Raw genomic sequence first — 27403 nt, 5'->3', positions numbered from 1 at the left:
ACCAGCAAGTCACTGTGATGCCAATTAACAGGTAAGACCCACTCTGCCTCTTTCATTGCTTGCTTTACCTGCTCAGAGGTGCCACAGTCCCTGGGAGAAACATGATTTGTATCATGTGCCACTGGGGAATGTTCCCCTCCGGGGGATGCTGCACTGGGATGCAAGGAGAGCGTAGCGTGCTCTGCTCATTTCCCATCCAGCCTTCCATCAGGGAGGAAGCCGAGCGCTGATCCAGGCAAGTTCTGCCTCCCCTGGAAAGTCTTTCTTCTCTGTGCACGCCCAGGGAAACCCTGCTTTGACCCTCTGGACACAAGGGGAGCTGCACAGGCAGGAGCAAAACAGGGCAGAGCGTCTGCCCTCAACCACTGAACATGCCCTCAGCCCCTCTGAAATAGTATGTTTGAGTGTGCGTGCGTATACAGTACCCACACCTCAAATACCATCTCCTGCTCCTTGGCTGTTAGTATCACAGCAAGGGTTTCTGGTTACGGACTCTGTACACACCACCCTACTATTTGTCACTCTAAGCTACGTAGCCACATCTTTTCCAGCTTTACACACAAATAATGAAAGCCTTCAACAGTGCGGAACATCCCTTTCATGGAGTTGCCGTGGTGTTGGCGCAGAGCCTGCAGTCCGCGTGCTCGGGGTTATGCACGCACTGGAGGAGCTGAACCGGCCTGTGATAAGACACAAAAGCAAACAGATATTTAGTAATCACTTTGCAAGTACAACAGAATAAAACTCCACAGTTACTACATGCAACATGAAAGTCAAAGTGCATGTTACACTTGTTCTTATCAAGTGGATATCTTTTCTTAGGATAATTTTCTTCAGATCTTCCCACAGAAAGATAACTTTGATGTTGTCCTGGTTTAAGGTAAAACGAAACCGATTTTGTTCAGTAACTTCGCTTCTTAGCTGGGCCTCTCTAACTACTGAAATTAACAGCATATTGTGCAGACAATGTTCACTCTCTCAGAGTGAGAAGACCAATGTTTATAGCTGATGCCCAGGCATGGTATGCAGAGAGGCTCTTGCTTATACTTATTGCCATAACACCCAAGGCCAACCAACTTTGTTATTTGCCCCATTGGAGGGTCGGAAGTGGAAGAGCATAGTGGGGTCCCACCTGCAGGGAGGAGCGGACAGGACAGGTGACCCAAAACTGACCAACGGGGTGTTCCATCCCATCTGCCTCATGCTCAGTATAAAGGCTGAGGGATCAAAGGGTCAGCTCTCTCTTCCTTCAGTGGCCGACGTCTGAGGAGGACTCTGTCTGTTCGTCTGCCTGTGATCCCGATCCTGAATGCAGATCCGGAATCCAATTCCCATCCATCACTGAGACAGCCTGGGACTGCCCCAGTGCCAGCCAGTGTCGTGATTGTCATCTCGGGAGCTTGATACGGTTTTGTATATATTTCATTTTCATTATTTCTTTTTATTTTATTATTAATATTCCATTAAAGTAGTTTAGTTTCTTCTAAACTCATAAGTCTCTTTTTCCCCCTCTGCCTCTCTTTTTGAAGAGGGGGAGGGAGGAGCATCTGTCGGTCCCATCTGGGGTCCCCCAGGTCCCCAGTAGCCGATTTGGCCTAAACTGCGACAGATGTTCATAAGAGTTAGGGACAAGGGCAAGTGAGTACGAAATAAAGCAGGGTGTGAATTCACAGCATGTCAGCTACGCTGTCATAACAAAACTAATTATGAAAAAGAAGTAAGATCTCTGGCACTGACCACATAGCTGCTGCTGTGCTGGAGCTCACCATCCTGCTCACCCAGGGGTAACCCCTACTGCTCCAACGTAAAGCTGTTGCTGACAACGTCAGATATTATTAGATCTTTTGCTAGAAGTACATCCAGTGAATCATATTTTTCAGTTACTCCTGGAAGACACTACTGACACTGCCAAAAGCAAGAGAAAACGATCAGCATCAATTGCTACGTGGCATGAAAAGCCAGATGCTCGGCTGCTATGGACCCACTCGGTTCTGTCTGCAATGACTTCAGGGGAGTACGCTAACTTATGCGGTCTATCCTGAAGAATTTTACTGCACGGGTAAATTGCCTATTTTATTGTTGCTCTGTACACAAAATAGTAAAATTAATTGTCCGTGTTGCTCTACACAGTTGTTTATGTATGTGTTAGCTGAGCTCTGACAAAAAGCCCTACTTGTTATCTGTCTTAAGAAGCGAGTTGTGAGCCGCAGCAACGAGCATGTCAACAGCCCTTCATGATGTGCTGCAGGTTTCTCCTTGTGCTGAGCCATGAGGGATCTAAGCTACTACATATTTCCCCTTCCCCACTGGCCCCTTAGCTTATTTCATCATAGGCTGAAATAGTTTGTACCTACTTACAGGTCCTGGCAGTATTGGTTAAAGGCTGCAGTTACCCAAAGAGAAAGCAAGTACACGAGCATCACCGTTTGGCAGATTTACGCACCACACCACTGTTAATTTTTTCACAATGTGCAGAGTACCCATTAATCAGCTTTAACAATATCTAAACAGGAATATATTGCTCTGCCTTCAAGATTAAAATCCTCGCAACAGATAAGGTATTTGTCTCCTTTGCAGACCAACTTTTCCTTATTTAAAACTAAAGTCACAAACTCAGTAGTTTATAGAAATGTTTACTTTGGAAATGCTCTTATCCCAGTATGAGTGCTTCACTCTGAAAAGCTGTTCCTGACAGATAAGATACCAGTAATACTGAACGCTTGTTGTTTTTTTAATGTCACTAAAGAACACTTTTGCTCTGTGTGAAGGTCTCTGAACCCATACAGAGGGACAAAAGGTCTCAGGCTTTTGTTATCTCCCCAGAAGGCAGATAGAGATTTCAGGCAAGTCAGAACTTGGGTTGTTCTGTTTCCCGGAGTCTTGTTTTTATCTCCTGACAATGGGGAATTATAGTAATTCATAATACTTATCATGTCTCATGCCTCAGTCTCTGACAAAGCAGCTGGATGGAAAGTAAGCTCAAACTACAGTGAAGGAAGTAAGGACCATCCTTGACATACTGCGTTATCTGCATGCAGCAGGGAGGAGAGCTGCCTATGGGCTGTGATTATTGTAGGTAAAATCCCGGTCAGATGAAAATATGTTGTGAAAAGCTAGATTCCTCCTTCCCTGAAGGCAACCGAACATTTGCAACAGCAGTGACCTCCTGGAGCACCAGGCGGAGAGCAAGCCCCAGATCCAGCCAACATGGGGTCTGCAGCACAAGTGGAAGCCCCGGAGAAGTGCACAGCCACATCAAAGGGGTGTGATGGCAGTAAGAGGGGTGTTACAGTTTGAAAAAGCCATAACAATATATTGTCGTTTAGACAATTGTTCTCTCACCCGATGATCCCTCCCCACTTGGGAAGGGCAATCGGTAAAAACAAAGAAACCCAAGGATTGAAATATAAACAGATTTAATAAAACAATATTAAATAATTGACCAATATTGATCCTGACACCAATATGAAATATACGAAGATTATACTCAGCCCATTCTATCAGTAGGAAGCTGTGCACTCCCAGCAGTGGACAGCAAACTTCCGACACTGCGAGTGTTATGGCTTCGGGAAGAAGGGAAAGGCTCAGGGGTCTGTCACTGGGGCAAGTTCTCTGGATGGCAGCCATCAAGGGAGAGAGAAACTCCTCAGCAAACTTTCTAATTTATACTGAATGTGACATTCATGGTATGAAATAATGCTGTTGGCCAGCTTGGGTCAAGTGCCCAGGTCTTGCTCCTCCTCTTTCCTGCACCTGGCGAGCTCGCAAACACTGAGACCTTGAAACCCACACACCACAGTGGGCTACAAAGTAAATATTTTCACAAATTCAGACACTAAAAGACTTCTAAAAATGCAGTTTTCCCAAGCATTAGCAAAGACCATACTGAAAAGTAAAATTCCTGAAATTAATCCTGTGTCGCTCAAATCAGGACAAGGGGAGTCTGCTCCAGTCTGCTGTAAACCAGGAAACCCATATTAAATCAAGAGGGAGATGCAATATTAGTTTTATATTAGCAAGTTGACACCGATAAGAACAAGTAATTACCTGTAATTGTCTTCACAGATGATCTTAAAGTTTCGGTCTTCTAAGATGCTTTTTAACCTCTTTATGGAATGACCCGAGCAGGATTCACTGGAAGGAAAGGTCTTTCGTTACTTGTGTTCCCGGTGTGTACAAGCAGCTCGGCTAAGTCCCACACCTTATCACTTTGCCTTATTTCAGGTAAGATTCTTTAAAAGGCAGTTTGCTAATATGCTCTAAAGTCAGTTGTTTTAGCTATCATTAGTCCTTTGCTGGTAGAAATTATGTGATGTTCAACTGTCCATCTTGCACAAAAATTTTTGTTCAGGGAGGTATTGGTGGGAATTAATTCAGTTCCATTCACAGTTCAATGTGATCTGGAACTGCTCCAGAGCCGCTGGTGGCCTCCATCCACAGGAGAACGATAGAAGGCTCATTCAAATCCGTGGAAGGACAAAAAATCAAGTCCTCTGTGTGATGAGAAAGGGCCAATCATGAAAAACAGCAGCTAAGTCCCAGGTAGGGATATAAGATAGGAAGAAGCAGATGGAAAACATGGGAAGCAGGACATGAGCATCTCCTGTTTGACTCATTCTGCAGCTGCTGCTACTCTGTTCTGACAAGGGGTTGTTTCAACTACTTTTCCATTGATAGAAGTCCTAACTTGTATATTCTTTTCCATCCAGCTAATGCTTTCATGAAGCATGTAGCAATGAGATATTTATCTCAATGCTTAATTTGCTTGAAATAGCCCCAGGGGCCCCACAGCTCTAGTGAGAGGATTGACAAATGTCAGAGACACAGACAGAGCCACTGCAAAAGACTTGTTACCTCACCATAAAAATCATCTCCTGGTTCAGAGTATGGGACACACATCAGGGCAAACCCAGTTCCTAACATATGGCATTAGTGGAAAGCAGAGACAGCTCTTCCTTGTTCACAAGACTTACCAGATGTTATCAATGATTCAACATGGGATACAAATCAGAAGACAAAAGGAATACATATTGGAGCTGGCCTTCCTCTTTCTCCTTGGAAGTAAGTAGAAAATAAAAAGGGAACTGCTGTGAACTTGGCAGAGGAGAAGGATGTGTCAGGAAGGCTGGGAGGGCACCAGCTTGTTGAAGCTGTTGAGGAGCAACAGGATGGCTTTTCTGATGTTGGGAAATCACAGCAGAAAGGATCAAGTGCCATGTTTGGGGGAACTACTGTACAGATTACCTGAAGTCCTTTTCTTCAGCCAGCCTCTAATGGGCCACAAGAATATGTCTGGCATGCTGACCACAGGGCAGATGCACACCTGTGAGCTGTGGTAGATACATCTCTTTGTGTGGCAAAGAGACACTTCTGGGTGTCAGGGTTAGGTGAGGGGTTGGAACACTGGAGCTGGCACTGTGTCAGACAGAGAGGCTCTCTGAGCAAGGGTGTCTGCTGGGTCCACACTCATTCCTCAGTTGCACTGCATCATCACGGTCTCCTTCCTGACCCAGAGCATCAAAGCTGCTGCCTCTGGAGTGTGGGGTCCTTAGGAACGGGAGAAACCATGGCAATGCATTGTAACCCCGTGAACCACAGAACCAGCTCCCTGCAAAGGAATCTGACCAGGACAAAAAAGGTCCCTCAGAAAGGCCTATTATTCCTGTGGAAAAACATATTTTCCAGCTCTTCACCCTTGTGCACGTAGCTTGCTCTGTGACTGCAGTGCTGCCTCCATAATGAGGGCCTGTAGAGCTCAGTGGGGCTGGGAGGATTTAAAGGTCGTGGGACTTCTTGAAAGCAAGGAAAATGTCATTGTGTCTTAGCTATAACTGTTCAGCACTACCTATGAAAAATACCAAAGGAAACAACAGTAAAAATGTTATTCTTTCCAGTAAAGCAAGCAGCTAGGAGAGTGAATGCAGAGCTGGTTTTGTGAGCAAGTTTAAGAGGGTGTCACTGTTAGACAGTCACTTGTAAGAACCGAGCTGCACCATCGGCCTTCTACACACCACTCATCCTTTCGTACCAGCTTGACTTACCTTTGAGGTCCACCGATGTCATGCATAAGCCAAATGTGTACTGCAGAGACTTTATCTGGATTTAAATTAAAGATCTCAATACTTCCAAAAATGCTGTAGGAATGGGACACAATAAATCAAAACATTCTTAATTATCTAAGTAAGATGTGCAGAGTATGTTCCCCAAATACTAGTGTTTATTAGTGTTGCTGTTATTCTCAGTGGAAGAACATTATCTTGCCAATGGATTTTCACAGACTATATAATTACCTTGTGGTAAAACATTTTCTCCCCATTCTCATTTCACTTTCATAAGAACTTTTGAAACTGTCTGCAGACTGGAACAGGTTGAAGTTTTTCTGTATTTAGAGCCTTTTCTCCTATTTGGTTTATTGGCTACTGGTTTGGTTGGGTGCAAGGGAAATGAACGTGGCTGTCCCCCCGACCAGCATATTCGTCATCTTTCAGTATTATTCAAAACTGCACTTCTAACCAGGTAACCCAAGGAAGCACAGTCTGGAGGGGGGAAAATCCAGTCGGCTCTATGAGCATTGAGAAGTGTGTCATTCATGTATAGTGAATAAATAAACTGTAATAATAAAGTTACTTTGTGCAGTAAGAGCATACTGGATACTCCACCCACATACCCTCAGAAGGATTTCAATTCCAGTCACAGTATAGAAGGAGTTAAGTGATTCATCTCTTCAATAGCCAATGGTTTAGACTTCTATATGAGTTTACCAAAATCCATTCTGCATTGGGACTCACTGGCAAAGACATGTTCACCAGCATTCAGGCCCCACAGAAACAAGGGTGGTAGCATGCTGAGTAAATACCTGCTGCTTCTGAAAGCTCCGGCTTCTACTGATCCATTGAGCATCACTTGAACCACACCACATGCTGCTTCTGCAAACTGAAAAAAACACATGGGCATTATACTCTGACACTACATGCAGCGCCACGGCAGACTCGGAGCTAGTAGAAATTACTGTGACTTCTTTGATGGCATCAGAACTGACTTATACGAGTAGAGGATCTGGGCAATATTTTAACAAAAGATGTCAGTGTAAAATAAAAAGGCTCCAAAGGCTATGGCAAAACTGTCACAAAGCTGCATTAAGCAGCTATAAAATGGCAATCTGAGGTTGCATGGGGTTGGTACAGCAACTTTGCTGTCACTGCTGGTTTCAGTTTTCATGGGGGGATGCAACTTTCCAGAGCTCCAGTTGTCTGATGGGGCTGTTCTCTCCCTCAGCAACTTGGAATAACCCTCAGACTGCTTTAATTCAGGTGGTAAAGACGAGCCAGAACAGAGGTATCCCAAGTTTAAGGACATGCAAACCATCACATATTTGTTACCTCGTGACTCACGGTCTGTGTTCTTTTGTGGCTTGGGATTTTTCTCCTCAGTGGTTTTAGTAAAACTCATCACTCAGTTTTGTTTGACTTGATTTTTAAATTACTAGACCATGTAATCACTGCTCTTTTATTCTTTAAAACTCATGTCCAAATATTTAAAGACTACTAAGGTTATAACATAAAGCATCCACTCTAGTTGCATAATCCGTTGGTAAGACAAAGAATTTTTAAAAAGCTTAACACATGTGACTGTACTTATCAGATCTTCCAAGTCCTCTTACATCTAAAACATGCAGCTCAAACTCAGCTCTCGAGAGCTGTGAAGTTTCATTATGTGTAATGCAGGATAGTTTCATTATGTGTAACTTTCTAGGGTAATAAGCATGAGTTTTAGTAGATCTTAAATTTATTTGGACTCAAAAGCCTGCAGTCGAGCAAGCCTGACTCTCTGTGGTGGTTTATCCCTCCCAGTCTCTGGAACTGAGGTGATTAATAATAACACCAAAACTATTTTGAGCTTGGAAAACTTACGTACACGAGTTTACTCACAAAACATATTTTTTTTATGACGATGAGTAGACTTTTTCTTATGTACATGAGAGCTGAAGCATACAGGAATGCTTGTCTTCCACCTGGGCAGTCATCTACTAATAGTCATATCAAGGGTGAAGTCCTGAGAGACATGTAAAATTAAACCGATACAGGACAGCAGGGTTTTTTCTGGCAGTTTTTTTTTCTGTAAAGTGCTGATTCAACAAAGCCAGGCTAACTGCTTAACTCGGACCAGCAGGGTCTCATTCATGGGATGGGAGCTAGCACGTGCGTATGGGTGGGTACATCATAGGAACCTTGCCAGGCACCACTTCAGGGTTATGCCGGGAAGGTGCAAGGGGATTCTCAGCTGCTTGGAAAATTTCTGTGCTAATGTGGGCACTGCTCTCAACATTGTCATGCTAAAATGTATTTTATTTTAGCAATTTCAGTCCTGTGATTTAATTAAGTTGGTGATTATTATTACTGTAAACACCATTTGCAAAGCTCCAGCTGCCTGCCAAGTGTTGTTCTAGACACTGGCACACGGTCCCTGTCCACAAATAAGAATGTCCAATCTACAGTGACGCTAAATATTGTACAAATACAAATTTCCAAACCCATGATTTTTAGCACGTAAGGCTAAAGCTCGTGTGAACTTTTGCTATTCCATGTTTTAAGTCCAATCTGCAAACTCACATTTTTGGCAGTGTCAGGAACTTAGTGCCTTTCAACTTTCTCAGGTTCGGGGAGATTTATTCTAGATCTTACCATCTTGGATGCCATTTTCCAGAATACAGAGCTAGGGTTGCTCTCACACTCACTTCGTTTTGGGCAAGATTCATAGTTGATTCCTGAGAAGAAATACATTTATAGAATAGCTAACGTTAGAGTGAATATTGTTGCAGTGTTAATATGGCTTTGAGAGCTGATTAATGATGGCAAAAACATTTGCCCTCCTACCGATGCAAGAAGGCTACATGAGGAAAGGGCTCTAAGAGGAAAACAAAACCACATGTGTTCAAAGGTCTTCCTGTTTGCTGACACACGTTTCAGCGAGGCAGCTGCAGGTCCTGTATGCAAATCATTCTCAGAAAACTGAGAAGGGAAAAAATGAAGTCCTGGATGTGAGAAACAGGTTGGCTCTTGACAATGCTGTCCAACTGCATTGAAAAATTAAGGTTTGCCCAACATTTTCAGTAATTCCAGCCCATTTTAGAGGTTGCTAGCTTTAAGCACCAACCCAGGAGTCTTGTGGGCATCAATAACCCCAGGGTACTACATACTGCTCCTGTCACTTTGACTGGCCTATGGCCAGGACCTTCTTGAATGGCACTCTTATATTGCAATTTGTCCCACAGAAGTCACAGGAAGGAACTAAGTCATCTTGACAAAGAAGGCGAGATAGGACCATTAGTCCAAGAAGAAATCTGTTGTTTTAATAGTAGCCAAAAAGCTGTGTTTTATAAATTGACCCGAGAAATACGTATTATTTCACTCTTCAATACCATGGGACAGAAATACGGTTAAGGTTTTCAACTAATTTAAAGAATATGTGAAAAAGACTGTGTTTAGGTCTAGATATACAAGAGAAAAGAATAAACTGGAATTCAAGTGTTCTGCTTTGTTTTGCAAAAAATAGGACTTGTTACCTGGGGCAGAGGGGTCTCCACACCACGAAACCCTATCAGCCATATAACCCAACAAGGTGTCCTCCAAGGTAAGGAAATCTTGATTGGATTTTGTGTAACGATGAGCGAGGTCATTTGTCTTGCTCCAAAACAGTGACTGTGAAATAAGGTACAATGACTAATAAGTGATACTTATACTAGAGCTGGTCAGGAAATATTCCTGGAGAAAAGCAAAAATTTTTCATGATAATGAGGAGTCTTACTTTTTATTGAAATGCTGCAAGTTCACATTAGTGGGTCAGTTATTTCTGCAGCCCACACTCCTATTTCCAAAATCTTTTTGGGTGGTTATTTTTTGTGGAAATGGATGTCTTCAGCCTGTACAGCATTTTGAAAGAAAGGGTTTGACTAGTTCTCATAGGTTATATACGTAATTTGTTGTGTGCTTTTGAACTGCCCATGGAAGAGCAGCTTTTTGGAAGCCATGTCCCTCTAACAGCATGACAGCATGCTCCTTACAGAGAGCCGTATGCTCAGAGAACAGGGACATCTCCGTCACTTCACCAGCACAACCCCAGTACTGAGGTTTGAGGCAAACCTTACACAGGGATGATTTCCAGTGACAGAGAATGACCAGGGTTACTGGGGTCCGAAGGTGATAACTTTTTTTCAGTAAGCACAAGAGCAAAATATTATTAAATTGCGCTACAGACACTCACAGTCATCATGGACAAGATCCATCACTCAGACATGTCATCCCACAACAATCCTCCTTACGCAGCCCACCATGCATTGTACTGTTACCTTGTTACAGGGTATAGGATGACTCGCTAACTCCATTAAAGGCTGATAATCTTCTGATGTAATATTACAGGGATTCTTGTAAATGAATGCATGTTTTAATGATTCCCATATTTTTAGGCAATCCTTATCTCTGCCGAAAGATTAAAACATAGTTAATTAGTATTTATGAGTATTTATGACTGTGAAAAGTTCTCCTTCTGTTATGGTCAACCACTATGGATCAGATTTTAAAAGAGTTCTGACTATGCTCAGGCATCAAAATACATTATCCATTGCAAAATGCAGAGTCTCTTCAGCAAATTGAGTATAAACTGAGGAATGAACAGTTCTAAAACATCTTTCTCTCTCTCCCCCACATTTTAAAATACTGATAACTGCAATATCTGGACTCCCTCTATGTTTTTGTCCCTTAAAAAGAGCAGTACTGATATCACACAACCAGAAGATCAAATTTCTTGCTTTCTTGATTTCAAACTTCTTGATTCATACCAAATCATGAGAAGCAAATGTTGCAGAATATAGCTTGTACATTTTAAAAGTACGGCTGTGAAGGATACTGCAACCTCAGGTACAGCATTCGACCCTACAGAAATAATACCTATAATTGTATCTGAAACAAAAGCAGAGGTCTGGCAGTGTTGGACCTGATACTACTTTTATTTACAGACTAATTTGCAGCTATTGACTTTGCTGGAGCCACCGCTGATTTGCACACATATCACCGAGATCCAAATCAGCTGCTTGGTTTTTTCAGTCTCCCGATCCTCCACCTTGTTACAGGTTCCGGCCCTTTTGCTCTCACTGGCGTGAGTCACAGGAATTCCGCTAAATTTACACGGGGGGGAACTGCTTCATGCCACGACACAACCCTATTGCCTCAGCCTGTGCTTGTTTCTTAAGATGATGCTTTCTCAACCTGGGAAATAAAGCACCTCTCTGCTGGCAGAAGCGGGGCTCTTTTTGTACTACCAAGAAGAAATCTCTTGCACGGTGCGGGCAAGCAGTCGTGTCTCTCTACTGGAGTAGTGCCACGCTCCCTTCCTGAAGCTGCAGCATATAATAAGGCTTGGGACGGCTCAGGACATTTGCTTTCTTGTACTTGAGGTAATGAATTAAAACTTTGCATTAAGATAATTCGTAATTATTGTCTGTCTACTACGTGTTTTCAAGGCTGTCGCCCATGGGTGCACTTCCCTTCCTCTTCCCACTCCTGTAGAGTCAAGCCCAGGTGGAAAGCCTGCCCCTCTTGTTACAGCAGTGACAATAATTTTGCATTCTTCTCTTCCCTATTTTTATGTAAATTTAAAAAGCTGACTGCATTATCCTGCTGTCTGCATGTCTGAATGGAGCTATTCTGACTGTCTTTGACTCACCCACTCTTTCTTCACTGTTTGCAGTCATCTCCCAGTGTGTTCCCACTAAAAGCCCTTTGAAGAATGGACTTAGTCTTGTGTGAAGAAAATAATGCCTCCAAAGCACTATAAAAATAGCACCGATCAATTAGTGTCATGACAGACACACAGCTGCAGGCTTTGTTACCAGTTGGTACAGGTAGGATGTGGAACATGATTAGTCTTAAAAATAGTCCCAAAGGGATTAAGACAAACGGTAGTAAATCATTGAAGATTTCCAAACATTTTCAAGTTAGTCTTCCCCGCAATTGTGCGATCTCACTCGTACTACTGCACTTGATCAAGATTTCTACTGAGTGCCTATTTGAGCACCAGAGAGGCAGACTGGAAGGCAGAGAGTTGAGCTGTTTGTATTACACGGGCCACATCTAAACGCCGGGACCCAGAACCGCTTGTCAGCTCCTGGCCATTTCCTCACTGTCTGGACATGAACTCTCTTCCTTCCCCTCCTAAGCCTTACAGAAAATAAACATCACACAAAGAGAAGGCGACTCTTGTCTCTCTGTGTCCAGAAGAAAGCAAGAGCACCTGGCAGCACTACGTACCAGAGGGAATGCCTCTATCAGACACACTGCAGGGGCTTGGGCCAGCATCACACCCTAAGATGTCCCTGGCCTTCCTTCCCATCTGTCTTTATTTATGTAGTAACAAATCTAACTTAGCATAATATATGATACCGGTTATCGGGAGGTCGTACCATGAAGGTGGTTAATACAGCAGGTTTCCATGCCCCAGCTTCCTCCAGTCCTCCTCTGTGAAGTGTCTACGGTAGGTAAGTCCTCATCTCTCCTTCTTGGGGCAGCCAAGCGCATCACCCTGCAGAGCTCTGTCTGGATGCAGACATCCCACAGCCTGGCCTTGCTGATTTAAAACTAGCTTGGGCTTTGCCACTGTACGCTGCTGTCTGAAATGCAGACAGAGCCTGGGGGCAGGGGCAAGGCAGGTCAGCCTGGAGGGTCTCCAGCTGTACGGCCAAGTGGGGCAGTTCTGGCCACATGACGAATTTCATTTCTTACCATGGCAGACTGTTACGGGGGCAGCCGCAGCTGTGTTAGGGACCACACCTCCTGTTTATATAAACCAAATTTACCTCCAGGTAAGTAAAGACTTTTTTACTGGACTATTGTCTTTTATCCAGAGGTCTAAATGCACTTTCAGTTACAGCCACTGTAGAAATAAGAAGCCAAACTGCAGATGCTGTGGGGAGCGCTGTCGTTGCTTTGCTGTTACACTGTCATGTCAGGGGGTATTCGCATCTTTTACTTAGCAGGATTTAACTCGGGTGTATTACATTTTCTCCTGGAAGAGCTTGTCTCTGGCTGCAAACTGTGTGCATAACCCACAGAGACCATCCTTCCAACTTTGGTACTTCATTTAGAGGATGGGAAGTTGTAAATACCTCTCCCTGTGATTACAGGGAGATTACAGGGATTACAACATGACCACACTGAATAATCAAAAGAGAGGACTCCCACTCTGTAATGGGTGACATTACAGAATAGGCAACTGTCCCCTTTGCTTTGCACAGTAAATGGTACCATAAAAAGAATTTGTAGGGCTTGGCTGTAAGCACCAGTACATCTCAAAGACATTTATATGGCTTACAGTTCCTAATCTGCCAAATGATTTGTCCTCCTAGCAGGACTCTTTGTTTTTAAAGCTACTCCTGAAATCTGTTATATATAATAGCGTTAACAGCCACAGGCGACAGCTGGTTACCTGCTCATTTATCCTTCCATATTGCAAAGTGTTTAAGTTTGCTCTCAGAAGACAAAATATTTTTCAAGGAATCATAAGAAAACTTCTTTTTTTATTCCCAAAGCAGAGAGATCGGTGACAGACACAGTACAAAGCATTTCTGCTGCTGGACTCAAGTCACGGCCACGAAGAAGCACGAAGCAACAACCATCCAGGTAATGCACCATCCCGCCGAGACTGCTTGCTGAGTCACGAATTCAAAGCATCAGCTTTCTGGCATTTCTAGACACCAAGCTCAGCAGCTGATGATGTGCATGGATGTCACTTATAACTGAGAGAAGAGTCTATGCACAGCTCTGGCAGAGCTGAGCAGAACTGTATGTTCCATGTAATAGAAGCTGTAGGGCTTAGCCTTCAAATGCGGGAAACTCTTCTACAGCTGGAAATCAGTGGGGCACTTTAGTTGCACCACACAGAAGAATCATAAGGCATGAAGATGGGCTTTTATAGAAACTGGACAATTTCAGCACTGTTTTAGAAATCACAATACAGATCTTTAATTTAAAAAAAATACATACAAAAACTAACTAATATTTCATTTTTGCTATCATTACCTATCAACATATATATTTTTACAACTGAATAAAAATAATTCATTGTTTTGCCATTGGAAAGCTATTGATATGAAATACAGGTTTTTGCCTCACATCTCAAAGAGATTACCAGTCACACAGAACTGTGATTTTGGTTGATATATGAAAAAATAAGCAGTGAGAAAACTTTAGGACCGGTTAATCCTGGCTCCAGGAAGATATGCCCCTCTTTCCAGCCTCACTCTTGAGGTAAACACTATCAATAAATTTTCATCTGTCCCTTTTTCCAGCAAAGCAAGGAAATATTTGTCTGGTGCACAGCATTTAACTCACACTGAGCTGAAGTAATGGCAGAGACCTGCTGTAGCTCTGGGCCTCCTGAAAACAATATGAGAAGTTTGCTGGCACTTGGTATGCTAAAAATTCCAGCAAGAACAGTTTCAGGTTGAAACAAGCACGTATGCCTTGCCAAAAAATACCTGAGAAACAAACTGTCCTCTTTAGGCTGCTCCAAACTTCTCATTGGGAAGTTCTCAATCACAGAATGGGCTCATTTTGTTTTCTTTGTTGGTTTACAGAAGGGAGGGTGAGAAAAAGATCCCCAGTCTACCAGTTAATTACATTTATCTAATTCAGATAAAGAAGTCAGGGAGTCACAGAATCACAGAATGGTGGGGGTTGGAAGGGACCTTTGGAGGTCATTTTGTCCAACCCCCCTGCCAAAGCAGGTTCACCTACAGCAGGTTGGACAGGATGGCTTCCATGCGGGTTTTGAATGTCTCCAGAGTCAGAGACTCCACAACCTCTCTGGGCAGCCTGTGCCAGTGCTCTGTCACCCTCAAATTAAAGAAGTCCCTTCTCATGTTGAGACAGAATTTTCTGTGTTCCAGTTTGCGCCCGTTGCCCCTTGTCCTGTCTCTGGGCACAACTGAAGAGTCTGGGCCCATCCTCTTGACACCTGCCCTTTAGATATTTGTAAGCATTTGATGAGATCCCCTCTCAATCTTCTCTTTTCCAGGCTAAATAGACCCAAGTCCCACAGCCTTTCCTCATAAGAAAGTCCTCCAGTCCCTTGATCATCTTTGTAGCCCTGGACTCTCTCCAGTAGTCCCTTGTCTTCTTGAACTGGGGAGCCCAGAACTGGACACAGTACTCCAGATTTGGCCTCACTAGGGCAGAGTAGAGGGAGCAGATGACCTCCCTCCACCTCCTGGCCACGCTTTTTTTAATGCACCGCAGGATGCCATTGGCCTTCTTGGCCACAAGGGCACATTGATGGCTCATGGTCAACTTATTGTTGGACTCCCAGGCCCCTCTCTGCAGAGCTGCTTTCCAGCAGGTCAACCCATAACCTGTACCGGTTATTCCTCCCTAGGGGCAGGACCCTACACTTGCCTTTGTTGAACTTCATAAGGTTCCTCTCCGCCCAACTCTTCATCCTCTCCAGGTCTTGCTATATGGCAGCACAGGCTTCTGGTGTGTCAGCCACTCCTCCCAGTTTTGTGCCATCAGTAAACTTGCTGAGGGTACACTCTGTGCCCTCATCCAGGTCATTGATGAATATGTTCAACAAGACTGGACCCAGTACTGACCCCTGGGGAACACCGCTAGTTACAGGCCTCCAACTGGACTCTGTGCCGCTGATCACAACCCTCTGAGCTCTGCCGCTCCGCCAGTTCTCACTCCACCTCACTGTCCACTCATCGAGCCCACACTTCCTAAGCTTACCTATGAGGATGTGATGGGAGACAGTGTCAAAAGCCACTGTCACAAGACAGTATCAAAAGTCAAAGCCCATGGTGAACAGGCTTATGTACCACACTGCTGCAGGGCTTGTGTGCTCTCCTCTGGTTTTCGTTTGTATGTGTTGGGTTACGTATTATTTCAGCATCGTATCTGCAAATATCATAACTTTATGCATAGTGGATTTCTTCCTTTGAGGCTAACTTTGTTTACGCTGAAATATTTAAAACCTTTTATTCTACTACAGAATCTGAAATATTTAATCCAAATTCAGTGACGTGTAAAATAAATATACTCTATGTTTACTTTTTTCAAACTTTTTTTTTTTTTTATAAATAGAGCTTGGGAAATGCTGTTAAATATGAAATAGTAAGTAACTGACTAGAAGGAACACTGTGAAACCTGCTGTAAAGACAGGAACCGAACCTGCCACCCTTTCTCTGGAAAGCGAGCACTGCAGAACTTGCCTTACGACCTTCTGGACACAGAAACTATATCCTGCATACAGTATAGCATTGAATAAGGGCTGGGATAAAAACAACCATTAAAACTACATTCCCTTATTAAATCTGAATGTTCTATACACTGCAAAGCATATCCTGCATTTGTCCTTACATTTTGGTAGAAGATTCATTTGCCGATGAATTTGAGTATTTCTATCCATTTACCTTTTTTATGAATATCACATTAATCTATCAAACAGAAGCTGGGGCCAAGAATATTTCCATTAGCAGCTATCCTAGCAGCCAAACTTTAATGTGCATATTAGAAAAATGGACAGCTTCTGCATCATTATCTCTTGCATATCAGTACACTGGTCTGGCTAACCTTGAAAGAGTACCCCTTCACTTAAAGGAATGGGATGGCATTGAGCTACCTGGGAAATCATTACTAATACAGATCTTTTTTTTTTTTCTTTACTTTGTAATTTTTTTTTTCTTTAACTGGATATGATGGAGCAAATTCATCCCCAATTTAAATTGATTTAATTGGTATAATATCAAGGATAAGTTTCATCTCTGCTGATTTCAGTTACACCATGAACAATGTCTTGCTTTCTGTTCAGCACTAGACTGACGTTGGATGCTAAAACATCTTAAGAAGGGCAGCATTTCCTTAGGCTGTGTTGCCTCCAGTTTTTTACTCAGAAATTTGAGAGAGGTGCTTCAAGTATGGCACCCATTTTAAATTTGCAAGCAAAAAGGATTTCCAGGCTTTGTTCTGGAGAACTCCGTCAACTCTGCTCATATTGTTCAAATCACTCTACCTGCTGAGACATGGTCTCCCCTGCAGTCAACAGCAGCTCTTCCAAGGTCCTGGGTTTTCTTTCTAAAACATGACAATGTCTTCAGGCCACACTGAGCTTTTAGTTGTGGCTCTGTGGTGGGGCCCTGAAGTTAGAGCTGGAAACAGTCCCCAGAGCCCCCTATGTTACTGGCATTTGCAGGGATCAAACCTCAGCAGCAGTTGCAATTTGGATAAGAAAATCCTTCTCCTTTGCTACCACTGTTAGCCAAAACAGTGATGCAGATATGCACCTACACACTCGGACATCTGGCTCTCTGAAGTCAGTGAGAAGTCTGTGGTTACAACAAAGCTCCTTAAAGGCATAAGACAAATTCACACTCTGCGGGAGTCTAAGGCATCGCCTTCACCTGTAAAAGACCAGAGTCTCCGAAGGAGAATGCATCTAAATGGTGTAGCAATGGTTCTGCATCTAACAGCCCCGTCTTTGCCTGTGTGTCAGTTTATCTGCCACTTTTAGGTAAACTGTGACAGCTATAAACAGCAGTGCAATTTATACATCTATATTCAATTTGTTTTTTCATGTGAGCTTAAAGCCATGCCTTTACATTGTAAAAAAAATACCAATGCAATGAACAATAACCTTTATGCCTGTGCTGAGGGGAAGCCGCCTGCAACCCCAAATCCTTTTGCTACCTTTTCACCCTAAATATTTTTGGGTTTCCTTCTGCTGCCCCTTCCCTTCTTCCAGTCTCGCCGTGTCTCACTGCTGCTTTGGAGCAGCATTTTTGGAGCCGCTGCCTTTTTTTTGCCGCTGCCAAGCCCAGCCCAGCCAGCTGTGGCTGGACTTGTCTGCAGCCAACGGGAGCAGCGGGCTGGAGGAGAGGAACCCAAGGAGAACACTGCCATCAGGCGGGAGAAGGGACTTCTCAGGAGCAGCAGCTGAGGTCAACCCTAAAGGCGTGCGGTTCTTCAAGCCGGGTAGTGGCCCGACCCATCTCCAGACCACTGAGTCAGAAAATGGGTACGCACAGCTTCGTTTCTATTATTCCAGCACGTAAAATCTCCCATCAGGTATCTTTGTGCTAAAAGTCAGACAAATGTGAATTAATAGAGGTCAGCCAATATGCTGTCTTCACTGAGGATTTGAGGAGACTACTGTCTGCTGCTTTTAGCGTTAGGATAATAGAGAGGGGAAAAACTTCCAAGTGAAAGGATGAAGGAAAAAAATCATGGAAGAGCTGTCAATCTCAGTGTCTTCAGTGAGCACTAGCCTCTCACTGCCTACTTAGCTTAATTATTGCAAAGTGTTTGCCACTGTAATATTTATGCTAACTGACTTCAATATGAGAATGACATACTTGATTTTTTGGCAGTTTGATTCTGTAAGTATTGCTCTCTGTTAATTAAAAAGAAAGCACCGCAGAATCTGACAGGGGATAGAAACAGAGATCTCTGTCTCAAAGAAAGATGACTTCTGGAAAGGCTGCCTGTAGGCAGAGCAATTAAATTCCCCACGGCAGAGGTAAGGAGTCTGGAGGTCTGGAAAAAGAAGTACAAGGTGAGGTTTCCCCGGGGTGCAATTCAGGGCTGTGTATGTTCATGTACGAGGAATGACCTGGAACAGATGATATAGCTCCTTGTCCCACCGGTCCTTCACCTTTGGCAGGAATGAGAGGGTTGTCAGGGCAGCTGTACTTGTGGCTTTGGTTTATAGCTCCTGGAGTATTTTATGCGAGTTGCAAATCGGTGCTCCAGGAAAACACTAAGCCTTATCACCCTTCTGGGAAGGGCTGAGCCAAGAGGTGGCAGCTATAAACCAGTGAAGAGTTCGTCTACATAAGCAGATCTTTTCTTGCTGGCTGGATTTCAGCTTTCCCAGGTGAAAAACAAGCTGCTTAAGCAGATGGTGTTTTCAGCGATGCTCTATAAGTGGGACACAGCCCCCAGCAGGGCAGCAGTCTCACCTGGACTGCATTTTGGCAGAGGGTCACAGTTGCTCTACAGTTTAGGCTTCAAAGTGAGAGCCATGTCCTCAACAGATATAGAGGAAACAAATTTCAGCTGGCATCTTACCCCTTGATCATAAAGTGTATTTTTAGTATTGTTTTCTTTTTAATATTAAACTTGGAAAAACACTTCTAGAAGAATGATCTAAATAAAAGTATGTTATTGCAGGGAAATGCTCAATGGCTTAATGCAGCTGCAGATTTTTTTTTTTTCCCACAACATGGATTTGCAGCACATTATAGAACTAAAACTGCTGGGATGTGGCATAAACGCAGTAAGTCAGGAGAAGTCCCTGCTTCAAGGGCAGCAGGTGTCAGCTGGACAAGGACAAGGGAACAAACCAGGGATATGGTGTGCTTGTGAGTGAGTTCCTTGCTAAAACCTTATCTTGGTGTCATGTCCTGGGAAAGATAGGCTGCATCTGTTTTTACCCTTGGACACTTGAGGGAGATTTTCATTAGACCCTAGAGGGAAAAATGATCTATTCCTCCTATCCCTATGGATAAGCAAAGTGATATTTCCCCACAGTGTGCTGGGGTGTTAAGCAGTTCTCAAAGTTTTCACCACACCTTAGCAATGAGAGCTGAGCGATTCCATCAGTGAGCCACCTCTGAGCATGGTCCTTCTCCCTGGCATCTCTGCAGATGTTACACAAGAGCTGAAGCAGGGAGAGGTGGGAGGGAACAGGATTCTCCCTCTCAGCAACAACAAGCTCTTAGATTGGCTCATCCAAACATTTAATAATTTCAGTCCTAGGGCGGTACTATAATTTAGCCAGCCACCAGCCATGGATCTGTATAGCCAATTGCATAAAATCAATAAACAAAGAGAAGGCAAAGAACAGGCAGCTAACCGACTGTGCGTGACTACATAGCTGCATAAAGCTGCAGTAGACAACTAAGTTGAACAGTATTTCATCAACAAATACTTCTGATTAATGTGTACAATACAGACAGAATGATATTTTCTCCTGTATCTGGGATTAAAACCAAAGGGGACTTTCACTGCAAGGAGATTTTAATATATGATGGTTGGGTAATCGTGATGTAGTATGTGTAGGCTAACTCAAATGCAAAAAATTATTTGCAATCCTACAGAATCTTGCAGTAAGAACCATTAAATATCTAGCCACTGTTAAATAAATGTAAGAAGTTTGACTATATGTAATAAGTTTGAGTATGTGAGAAATATAGTCATTTAATAACAATTTTCATATGATCATAACTCAATATAAACAACAGACAGAGGAGCTGACATATGGCTGCCAAAGAGAGAGATAAATTCACATCTCAGCAGCATTTCTGTACCTCAGAAGTACATTGATGTTGGCCATGGAGAAAAGACAATGCATCTTTTGACATCCGCCCCTTAAATTTGCAGACACAGACTTTGAGTTGCCGTTGTCAGTGGAGTTACAGCCTGGGAGGGCAAATTTTCTGCACGGAACTGAGCATGAGCTGTGCACAGAACTGGATGGCCTTTCACAGTCTAGCATTGATGTTTATACTCCGGAAGACCAGAAATAAATATGTTGTCAATTAACTATCTCAAGAACAAATAAACGATATCTACTCACTGCCTTATGAACTTATCTCTTGCTAAAGAGAAAATGACTTCTTTCTAATGAACTGCCTCCAGAAAGAGATGACAATAAAACCCAAACGGAGCCCTATTTTATAGCCCAGAATAATTATGGAAACCTGCCTTAAACAGCACGAGGACTTATTTGAAGGACCACCTATAGAATCAGTAGCCCTGCCTCTACATCCTAAAGTGCTAATAACTATCTATTTGTGCCTACTGAATGTTATATTCCAGTTCCTCGTTAAAGCTCAATACCACATACTTCAGTGGAAATGTACCTCTGAGTAAGATTCAAACAATTGTTAACGTTTATAATGATCATACCTTAGTTACTAAGAAATTACAAGAGTGGTCAAAGTCCCTCTCATACAAGTCAGGGAGAAACAATTGTAAAAGAAGATCTTGTCATAAATATTGAAGGGCGGAAGAAATGAAAACCAGAACTATTCATGTTTCCTATAGCAAAGGCTAACACAGAAAAGGTATTAAAGTCAAAGCATTGGCACATGAAACAGGGAGGGAAATACTAAGAGTGTACACTGAAGTATGGCAACAAAAGTTCTGACTTGGGCATTTTAATAAGCAGTGTGTGCTTATTAAAATGCCCAGGTGATACAGTACGCATCTTAATATTAAGAGACAAACCAAAAGTAGGAACAGATATCAACACCATTGCCACTACGGATAAGCCAAAAAGTTTCTGCATCACCGCTTCTCCTAGTTACCCAATGGACCTCTTGCAAGTCTAAAAGCATTTTCTAAGAAATAGAAGAATAGGAAGACACCTCTGGAGATCACCTAGTCCAGCCCCCGGCTCAGAGAAGGTTGCTCAGGGTCATGTCCAATCGGGTTTTGAATATCCCCAAGAATGGAGCGAACAGAACCTCTCTGGGCAACCTGTTCCACTCTTTGATCACCCTCACAGTAAAAAAAGGTGGGGGTTTCTTATGTTTAAATGGAATTTCCTGTGTTTCAATCAGTGCCCATTGCCCCTTGTCCTGCAACTGACAAGGGGCCAACCCTGCAACTGTCCAACCACTGAGCAAAGCTCTTCTTTACTCCCCCACTAAGGTATTTATACACGCTGATAAGATCCCCCTGAGCCTTCTCTTCTCCAGGCTGGACAGTGTCAGCTTGCTCAGCCTCTCCCTGTATGTCAGACACTTCAATCACCTTTGTGGCCCTTCACTAGATGTGCTCCAGGTATGTCCATGACTCCCTTGTACTGGGGAGCCCAGAACTGGACCCGGCACAGCAGATCTGTCTCACCAGTGCTGAGTAGAGGGGAAGGATCACCTCCCTCCACCTGCTGCCAACACTCCTCCTTGTGCAGCCCACGATACCATTGGCCTTTGCCACAAGGGCACATTGGTGGCTCATGTCCAGTTTGTCCACCTGGCCCCCATGACTTTTTCCGCAGATACATAGTGCAAATAAAGCCATTTGTTTGCTCTGAAACCACAAGAGATGGTGTAACAATTCAAAATTTTTTTAGAAAGTGTATTTTTTTAAATAAAAAAGATAAGCTAAGTCCTTTGCAATTTGATGTATATGAAATTGAGAAACTTCAGAACTCTGCAGTGCACTCTAGCAGGGATGCTAATACATTATGATTTGGTAGTAACACCACACTTTTCAGAAGACTGATTCAGTAGAAGTTTCTCTTACATAAGTCATTTTTTTCCTCACAAAAACACAAATCTCAAGTAAGTTTAAGTACAATGTCATGGTTATGTTAAGTAAAGCTAAGGTTTTTGTGACACTGAATCAAATCATGGCTGTTGCTTAGTGCTATGCTTGATGTGAAAGTGTTAAAGATCAGCCAACAAATACAAGGAAATTAAATTAAAAATGTCTAGCAAAGCATGAAGGCAAAGTGCAAAAGTAAGCGTACAACAACAAGCCCCAGATTTCTTTCTGGAAGAAATTTAGCTGCATGTTCCATATGTTCTTTTCCACAAAACATGTATCCATCTCCACAGGCTGCAAAGGAGCGGAAAGACAAAATGCATTGACGATCATGAAGTCAGGAGACAAAGCTCTCCTGAACACGCACCAACTTTTACTAAATTTAATGGAACTACAGACCGTTAAAATTTGTTATAACAGGAATTTGCCACTAACTATAGAAACAACATTTGCTGTTCCAATTTTATTTAAGGGGGAAATCTATGTTGCATGTCCCTTCAACACTGCATGAAAAATTTATTGAAGGTCTACCCTTCCCAGCTCCATCACTGGGTTTCCGCACTGCTTAGTCAGATCCGGTAAGATTGCTGGGCTTGGAGGGTCACACCCATTACTGAAGTGGCTCCCTGTCTGCGCCCTTGGTGCTCTCTCACTGGCAGAGGTTAGAGAAGAACTAAGTTGGCTTGACCTCAGCCATTTTTAAATAGTAGATCCTTGCAAACTTGGCTTAGTTTGGGTGAATCGGAGACCAAGAAGTGATTGCAGATCTGAGGAGGGGGACGGTAATTATCTGGGAATCAAAAATCTCTTGAGCTGCCAATGTAAGATGAGTTTATGTCGACTGAAAAAAAGGCATTGCTTGTGTTTTGGGAATCAGTAACTATGACCTTTTAGATAATGTGTCTTCTCTCTTCCTTCCCCAGGTCACAAAGTGCTGATGGTATCTGACCTCAGCCTGCCAATTCAAACATGGTGAAGAGGAAAACTAAACCAGTCAACTTCATACCAACAAGTTTCATGCTATATCTGTTACTACCTGTTCTTCCCCAGCAGGCATCAAGGTGCAAAACCACCATAAACAACATCCTTCGAGCCATGGGCAAGTGATCGAGTCGCCACAGCTCGCCTTGACCGACCTTGCTTCTCTGAAAGACCTGGCACTGACCTGGCCCTGGCCAAGCCTGGTGCTGCTGAGCCTGCAGCTCCGGGCACACCATCCCACTGCCCTCCTCTGATTATACCAGGGATAATCTATAAATTTAAATTTGCAGTGCATGAGACCTGGAGTATGAGAATTGCGAGTGTTTCGGTAGCCACAAGAGGGAGTCCGTGTTATTGGGAAGGAGGAGATGAAGTAATTCGAGGTCAAATCCTTCCTACAGACCAAATTGCCTTTGACCTTTATTCAGACAAAACTACAATACATACCAGTGGCCATGGTTGATGAGTACAGAATTTTTGCAAGACTACTGAAAGCACAACTTGCAGCTTTTGTTAATGTTGGAAAAAAAAAAAAAAAAAAAGGCTATTGAGCTGTGACAAACTGTTGCTTTAGCTCTGTCTTCTGGCAGCAGCCAGCATTTTCCAGGGAAGCCAAAATGAAAGACTACTCTTTAATGCATGTATCTAGGGATGTGTGCAGGGAATGAAACCCCGAAGGCAGGCTACTACACCGTCTGCGCTTCTTCCTAAAGATGGGGCTAATATTGAAAAAGCATTATTTGAAGCATTTGGTATTCCCTGCTTGTTTCTTCTCAACTTTGGCACGACGATAGCTCTGTGCAGGAAGACTGACTGAAAGAACTGTATGTGTACAAATGAGAAGAGTCACCCAGCCAGCAGCAGAAATAAAACCACAGATTGTATTGCACACAGGCAGTTAAACAGAATTATTACCAGCAGGTGCTGCATATGGTACCTGAGAACTGTTTTTTGGTGAGCAAGTTCAGTCCGGTGCCTGAACATTTTGATGATGTTGGAGAACAAGCAAACCAACAGGATAAAAATCTGATTGCATGAGGCGCTTACGAAACTCCACTGCAGACAGCAAAAGTGGCTCCAGTAGCCTGACTGGGCTTGGATTCAGCCCACAACTCGTATCAGAAAAGACAAGAGCGTGACCGGAGTGTGCTGACCGTGTAGGGCTCCAGTAGGATGAGGGAGAGCGCAAGGAGCTATCCTCTAGGGTTAAAGCAGCCGTGATGGTGAAGGTGTACATTAGCACGTCCGTGGCCTTCTCACATGATTTATAGCACGCAGTTGCAAAAGCAGAGCTAAATGGGGGCTATAGACTTGTGGCCCCGGTTAAATCCATCTGTGATATCTAGAACCATTATAAAGTCCACATTCACATGTCAACAATCCCCCTTTTTTTCAAAACCTGCCAGCTATTCCGATTTGAAATATGGCACTCCAAAATGTAGTAAATAGTCACCCTCACCACCTATTGCAGTGAATAGATGGCTATTTAAAAAAAAAAAAAAAAGAAATATTGTCAAAGATGGAACTCAGTGGTTCTGATATAAAAAGTAAAACTATGAGGAAACGTCCATGAGTTTACTAAAAGCAGAGCTTTTTAAACAAATGCGTGTGTTGGTCTAAGATTAAAAGGGCAAGAACAGACTATGGACAAATTTATGAGGAAGTGAGAAGATTTCTAACCAAGGCAGCGAGGTTCTCATGGTGGGAGAATGAAAGTCCTAACTGAGTATAGGACTCCGCTTGCTCAGCTCATAAGCCTGCCTGAGTTTCTGCAGTTCCCTGTTCCTACTCCTTTTCTTTGATTGAGTGCACTTAAGATCTCACACGACGCATGATCCAAGACCTACATTAATGATGAAAGAGCACAGGATGAAAGGTACAGGGCTCTCTGATGTGTCTGAAAGGCACCAGCTTCATTATCAAGAAATGCCAGAGACAGAAGCGGTTGGTTACGGGACAAACCACACTGAGCTCAGCAGGATCAGAAATGAGGAATCTCAGGTTAGATTGCCAGAAAAGCGCCTAGGTTTAATTCTCTGTTCAGGAACCTCCTGAACATTTCGAACATTTCAGGTAAATGATCATATTTTTTCTTTTTCAGTGCACTCTGCCTTGGATAAATTTCACATTGTTTCTTGAATAAAATAAAACATAAAAGGGTCTTACTATACAGAAGTCATTTCATCTGAAGTGAGCTGACAGCCATGAAGCTATTAAACGTTGTTGGATTAAGAATAGCACAAAACGTTATGCCTTGTAAAAAGAACCTTTTAGAAAACTTATAATCATGGGTTTGTGATTTTTTTAAAAGTGTCGAAAGAATTGCTTAAAAAAATATTCTCCGGTCAGATTCAGACTGTGTTGTGAATGAACACATATGTGAAACTGACTGGACACCTATTCACACAAAAGTGGTTTTTACACCTTCAGCTCCCCAATTTGAACAAAACAAGCATAAGTAATAAAGGCCATTAGGTTTCAAAATAATTTCAGATTTAAATAGTGAGCCTATACTTCATTAATAAATTAATGTGTGCTTTTAGAAACATGTACGTGATTTTGCAAAAGCTTCAGGAGCTTTTAAATTTTATTTGTAAGAGGATCCCCCTTCCCTTCACTAAACCCACTTTGGTGTTTAATGTAAAGCATGAACTTAAGTCTCTGCACGCTCAGGCCATGATTTTCCACGTGCCCATTTCCCTTCAAATGCTGCAAATCAGCTTTTTCCCAGCACCAGACATCCGAGGCCAAGAGAAATCCAAATGCAAGCAAACTATGTACAGCTTTGCTCTCGTCAGCTCAACAGCATGAAAACAAGAGGTGGCAATTGTCTTTCTGAAGACAAAGACCAGGATGGTTCCCTCACCTGACCAAGGTGTGGGGCAGCCTCACTGCGCCCAGCCGGAGGTGGGGGAAATATCTGCCAGAGGCTTACTGAGGACACAAAATCGGGTGGCTTGTGCCACAGAAGTGATGGATGGGTCCCTGCTGAGAGACCCTGGCTGCTGTCCTGAGGAGCTGGGTGTCCCCTATGCCCGCAGGGGGACCCAGGGCACTCCTTATATTGTGCTCTGCTTTTCCCTGTGGGGCCAGGCGTCAGAAAATCAGTTCTCAGCCCAAATAGGTTATTGCAGACCTGGGCCCGGGGACTCCTCTTCTGCAGCAGCGGAGCGGTGGGCTGCTCGGGGTGTTGCTGCACTACCTGCTGTGACAGGCCGAGCAGGGACCACCACTGGGTGAAGGTTTTGCCTGGAACGGCCGAGCTGGCACTGCGAGCCATCTGCACCCCTCCCTGCAAGCTGTCTCTGCTCATCACAAAGTCCTACCCACATGCTAAAAACATCTGGTTTGGATAGCCCCGAGGTATTTCTCAATGCTTTTCTAACATTTTTGTCCATCCTATAAAGCTGTGCCGAACCTTCATCTTTCCCTCCCTCCAGTGCAGTTTCGGTTACATGAATGCAATGTCACACGCTACAGGATTTTGGGCAGATTAGCTTTACAGCAAATTGCTTCACCTCCACGGACTCAGACCTGTTAGAACCCAGCTTTTATTTTAGCTGGCTTTAAGAAAGTTGCAAAATCCATTTATGATTATGTTTTGACTTAGGATTAGTACTACTTACACTGACACTGCACGTAGTTTCTTTAAAAACCACCACCGGGGCACCGACAGTTGCTGTCTGAATTTGTGCATTTTGCTACAGAACAGGGGTCTCACTCTCCCGGTATCTCTCTTCCACTGCCAAACTAGTGGACACGGCCGGGTGGAGGTGAGAGGCAGCTCTCTTCTGTTCACTCAACACACCTGATGCACGGCCGGGCACTTGACACACCTGATGCACGACCGGGCGCGCTACTCACCCCAGCTCAGGGTACCGCGCCATGATGTAGCTGTAACATCTTCCCAGGATGACTTCTTGCAGATTCTTAGTGGTCCCCCGGTCCTTCCACTTCATCATTCTGGGACTGACATCCTGCTTCCCATGAGTCAGGACAGAGGCCAGCACGACGGCGAGGATGAGGGCGGCCAACAGGACCACCATCCCCACCAGAAGGACGGTGCGCTGCCGCGTCCGGGCAGAGCCCTGCTGGAACGGCAT

The 27403-nt window shown here is 43.5% G+C and overlaps 1 protein-coding gene across 1 annotated transcript; it reads right to left on the bottom strand.

Annotated features, from left to right (window-relative positions):
• Window positions 1-598: 598 nt before the first annotated feature.
• Window positions 599-27403, bottom strand: CD38 (CD38 molecule). Its single transcript, XM_009887622.1, has 8 exons — window positions 27165-27403; window positions 10346-10475; window positions 9563-9698; window positions 8682-8764; window positions 6857-6933; window positions 6042-6134; window positions 4048-4134; window positions 599-680 (listed from the first exon to the last, which is right to left on the bottom strand). Exons 1-8 carry the CDS (start codon window positions 27401-27403, stop codon window positions 599-601), a joined length of 927 nt encoding a protein of 308 aa, XP_009885924.1.

Source organism: Charadrius vociferus, unplaced genomic scaffold, assembly GCF_000708025.1.
Source record: "Charadrius vociferus isolate BGI_N301 unplaced genomic scaffold, ASM70802v2 scaffold306, whole genome shotgun sequence".
In the NCBI taxonomy this organism is placed as follows: Eukaryota; Metazoa; Chordata; class Aves; order Charadriiformes; family Charadriidae; genus Charadrius; species Charadrius vociferus.
The sequence above is the reverse complement of the archived record's forward strand: the minus strand, read 5'-3'. Positions and strand labels throughout refer to the sequence as shown.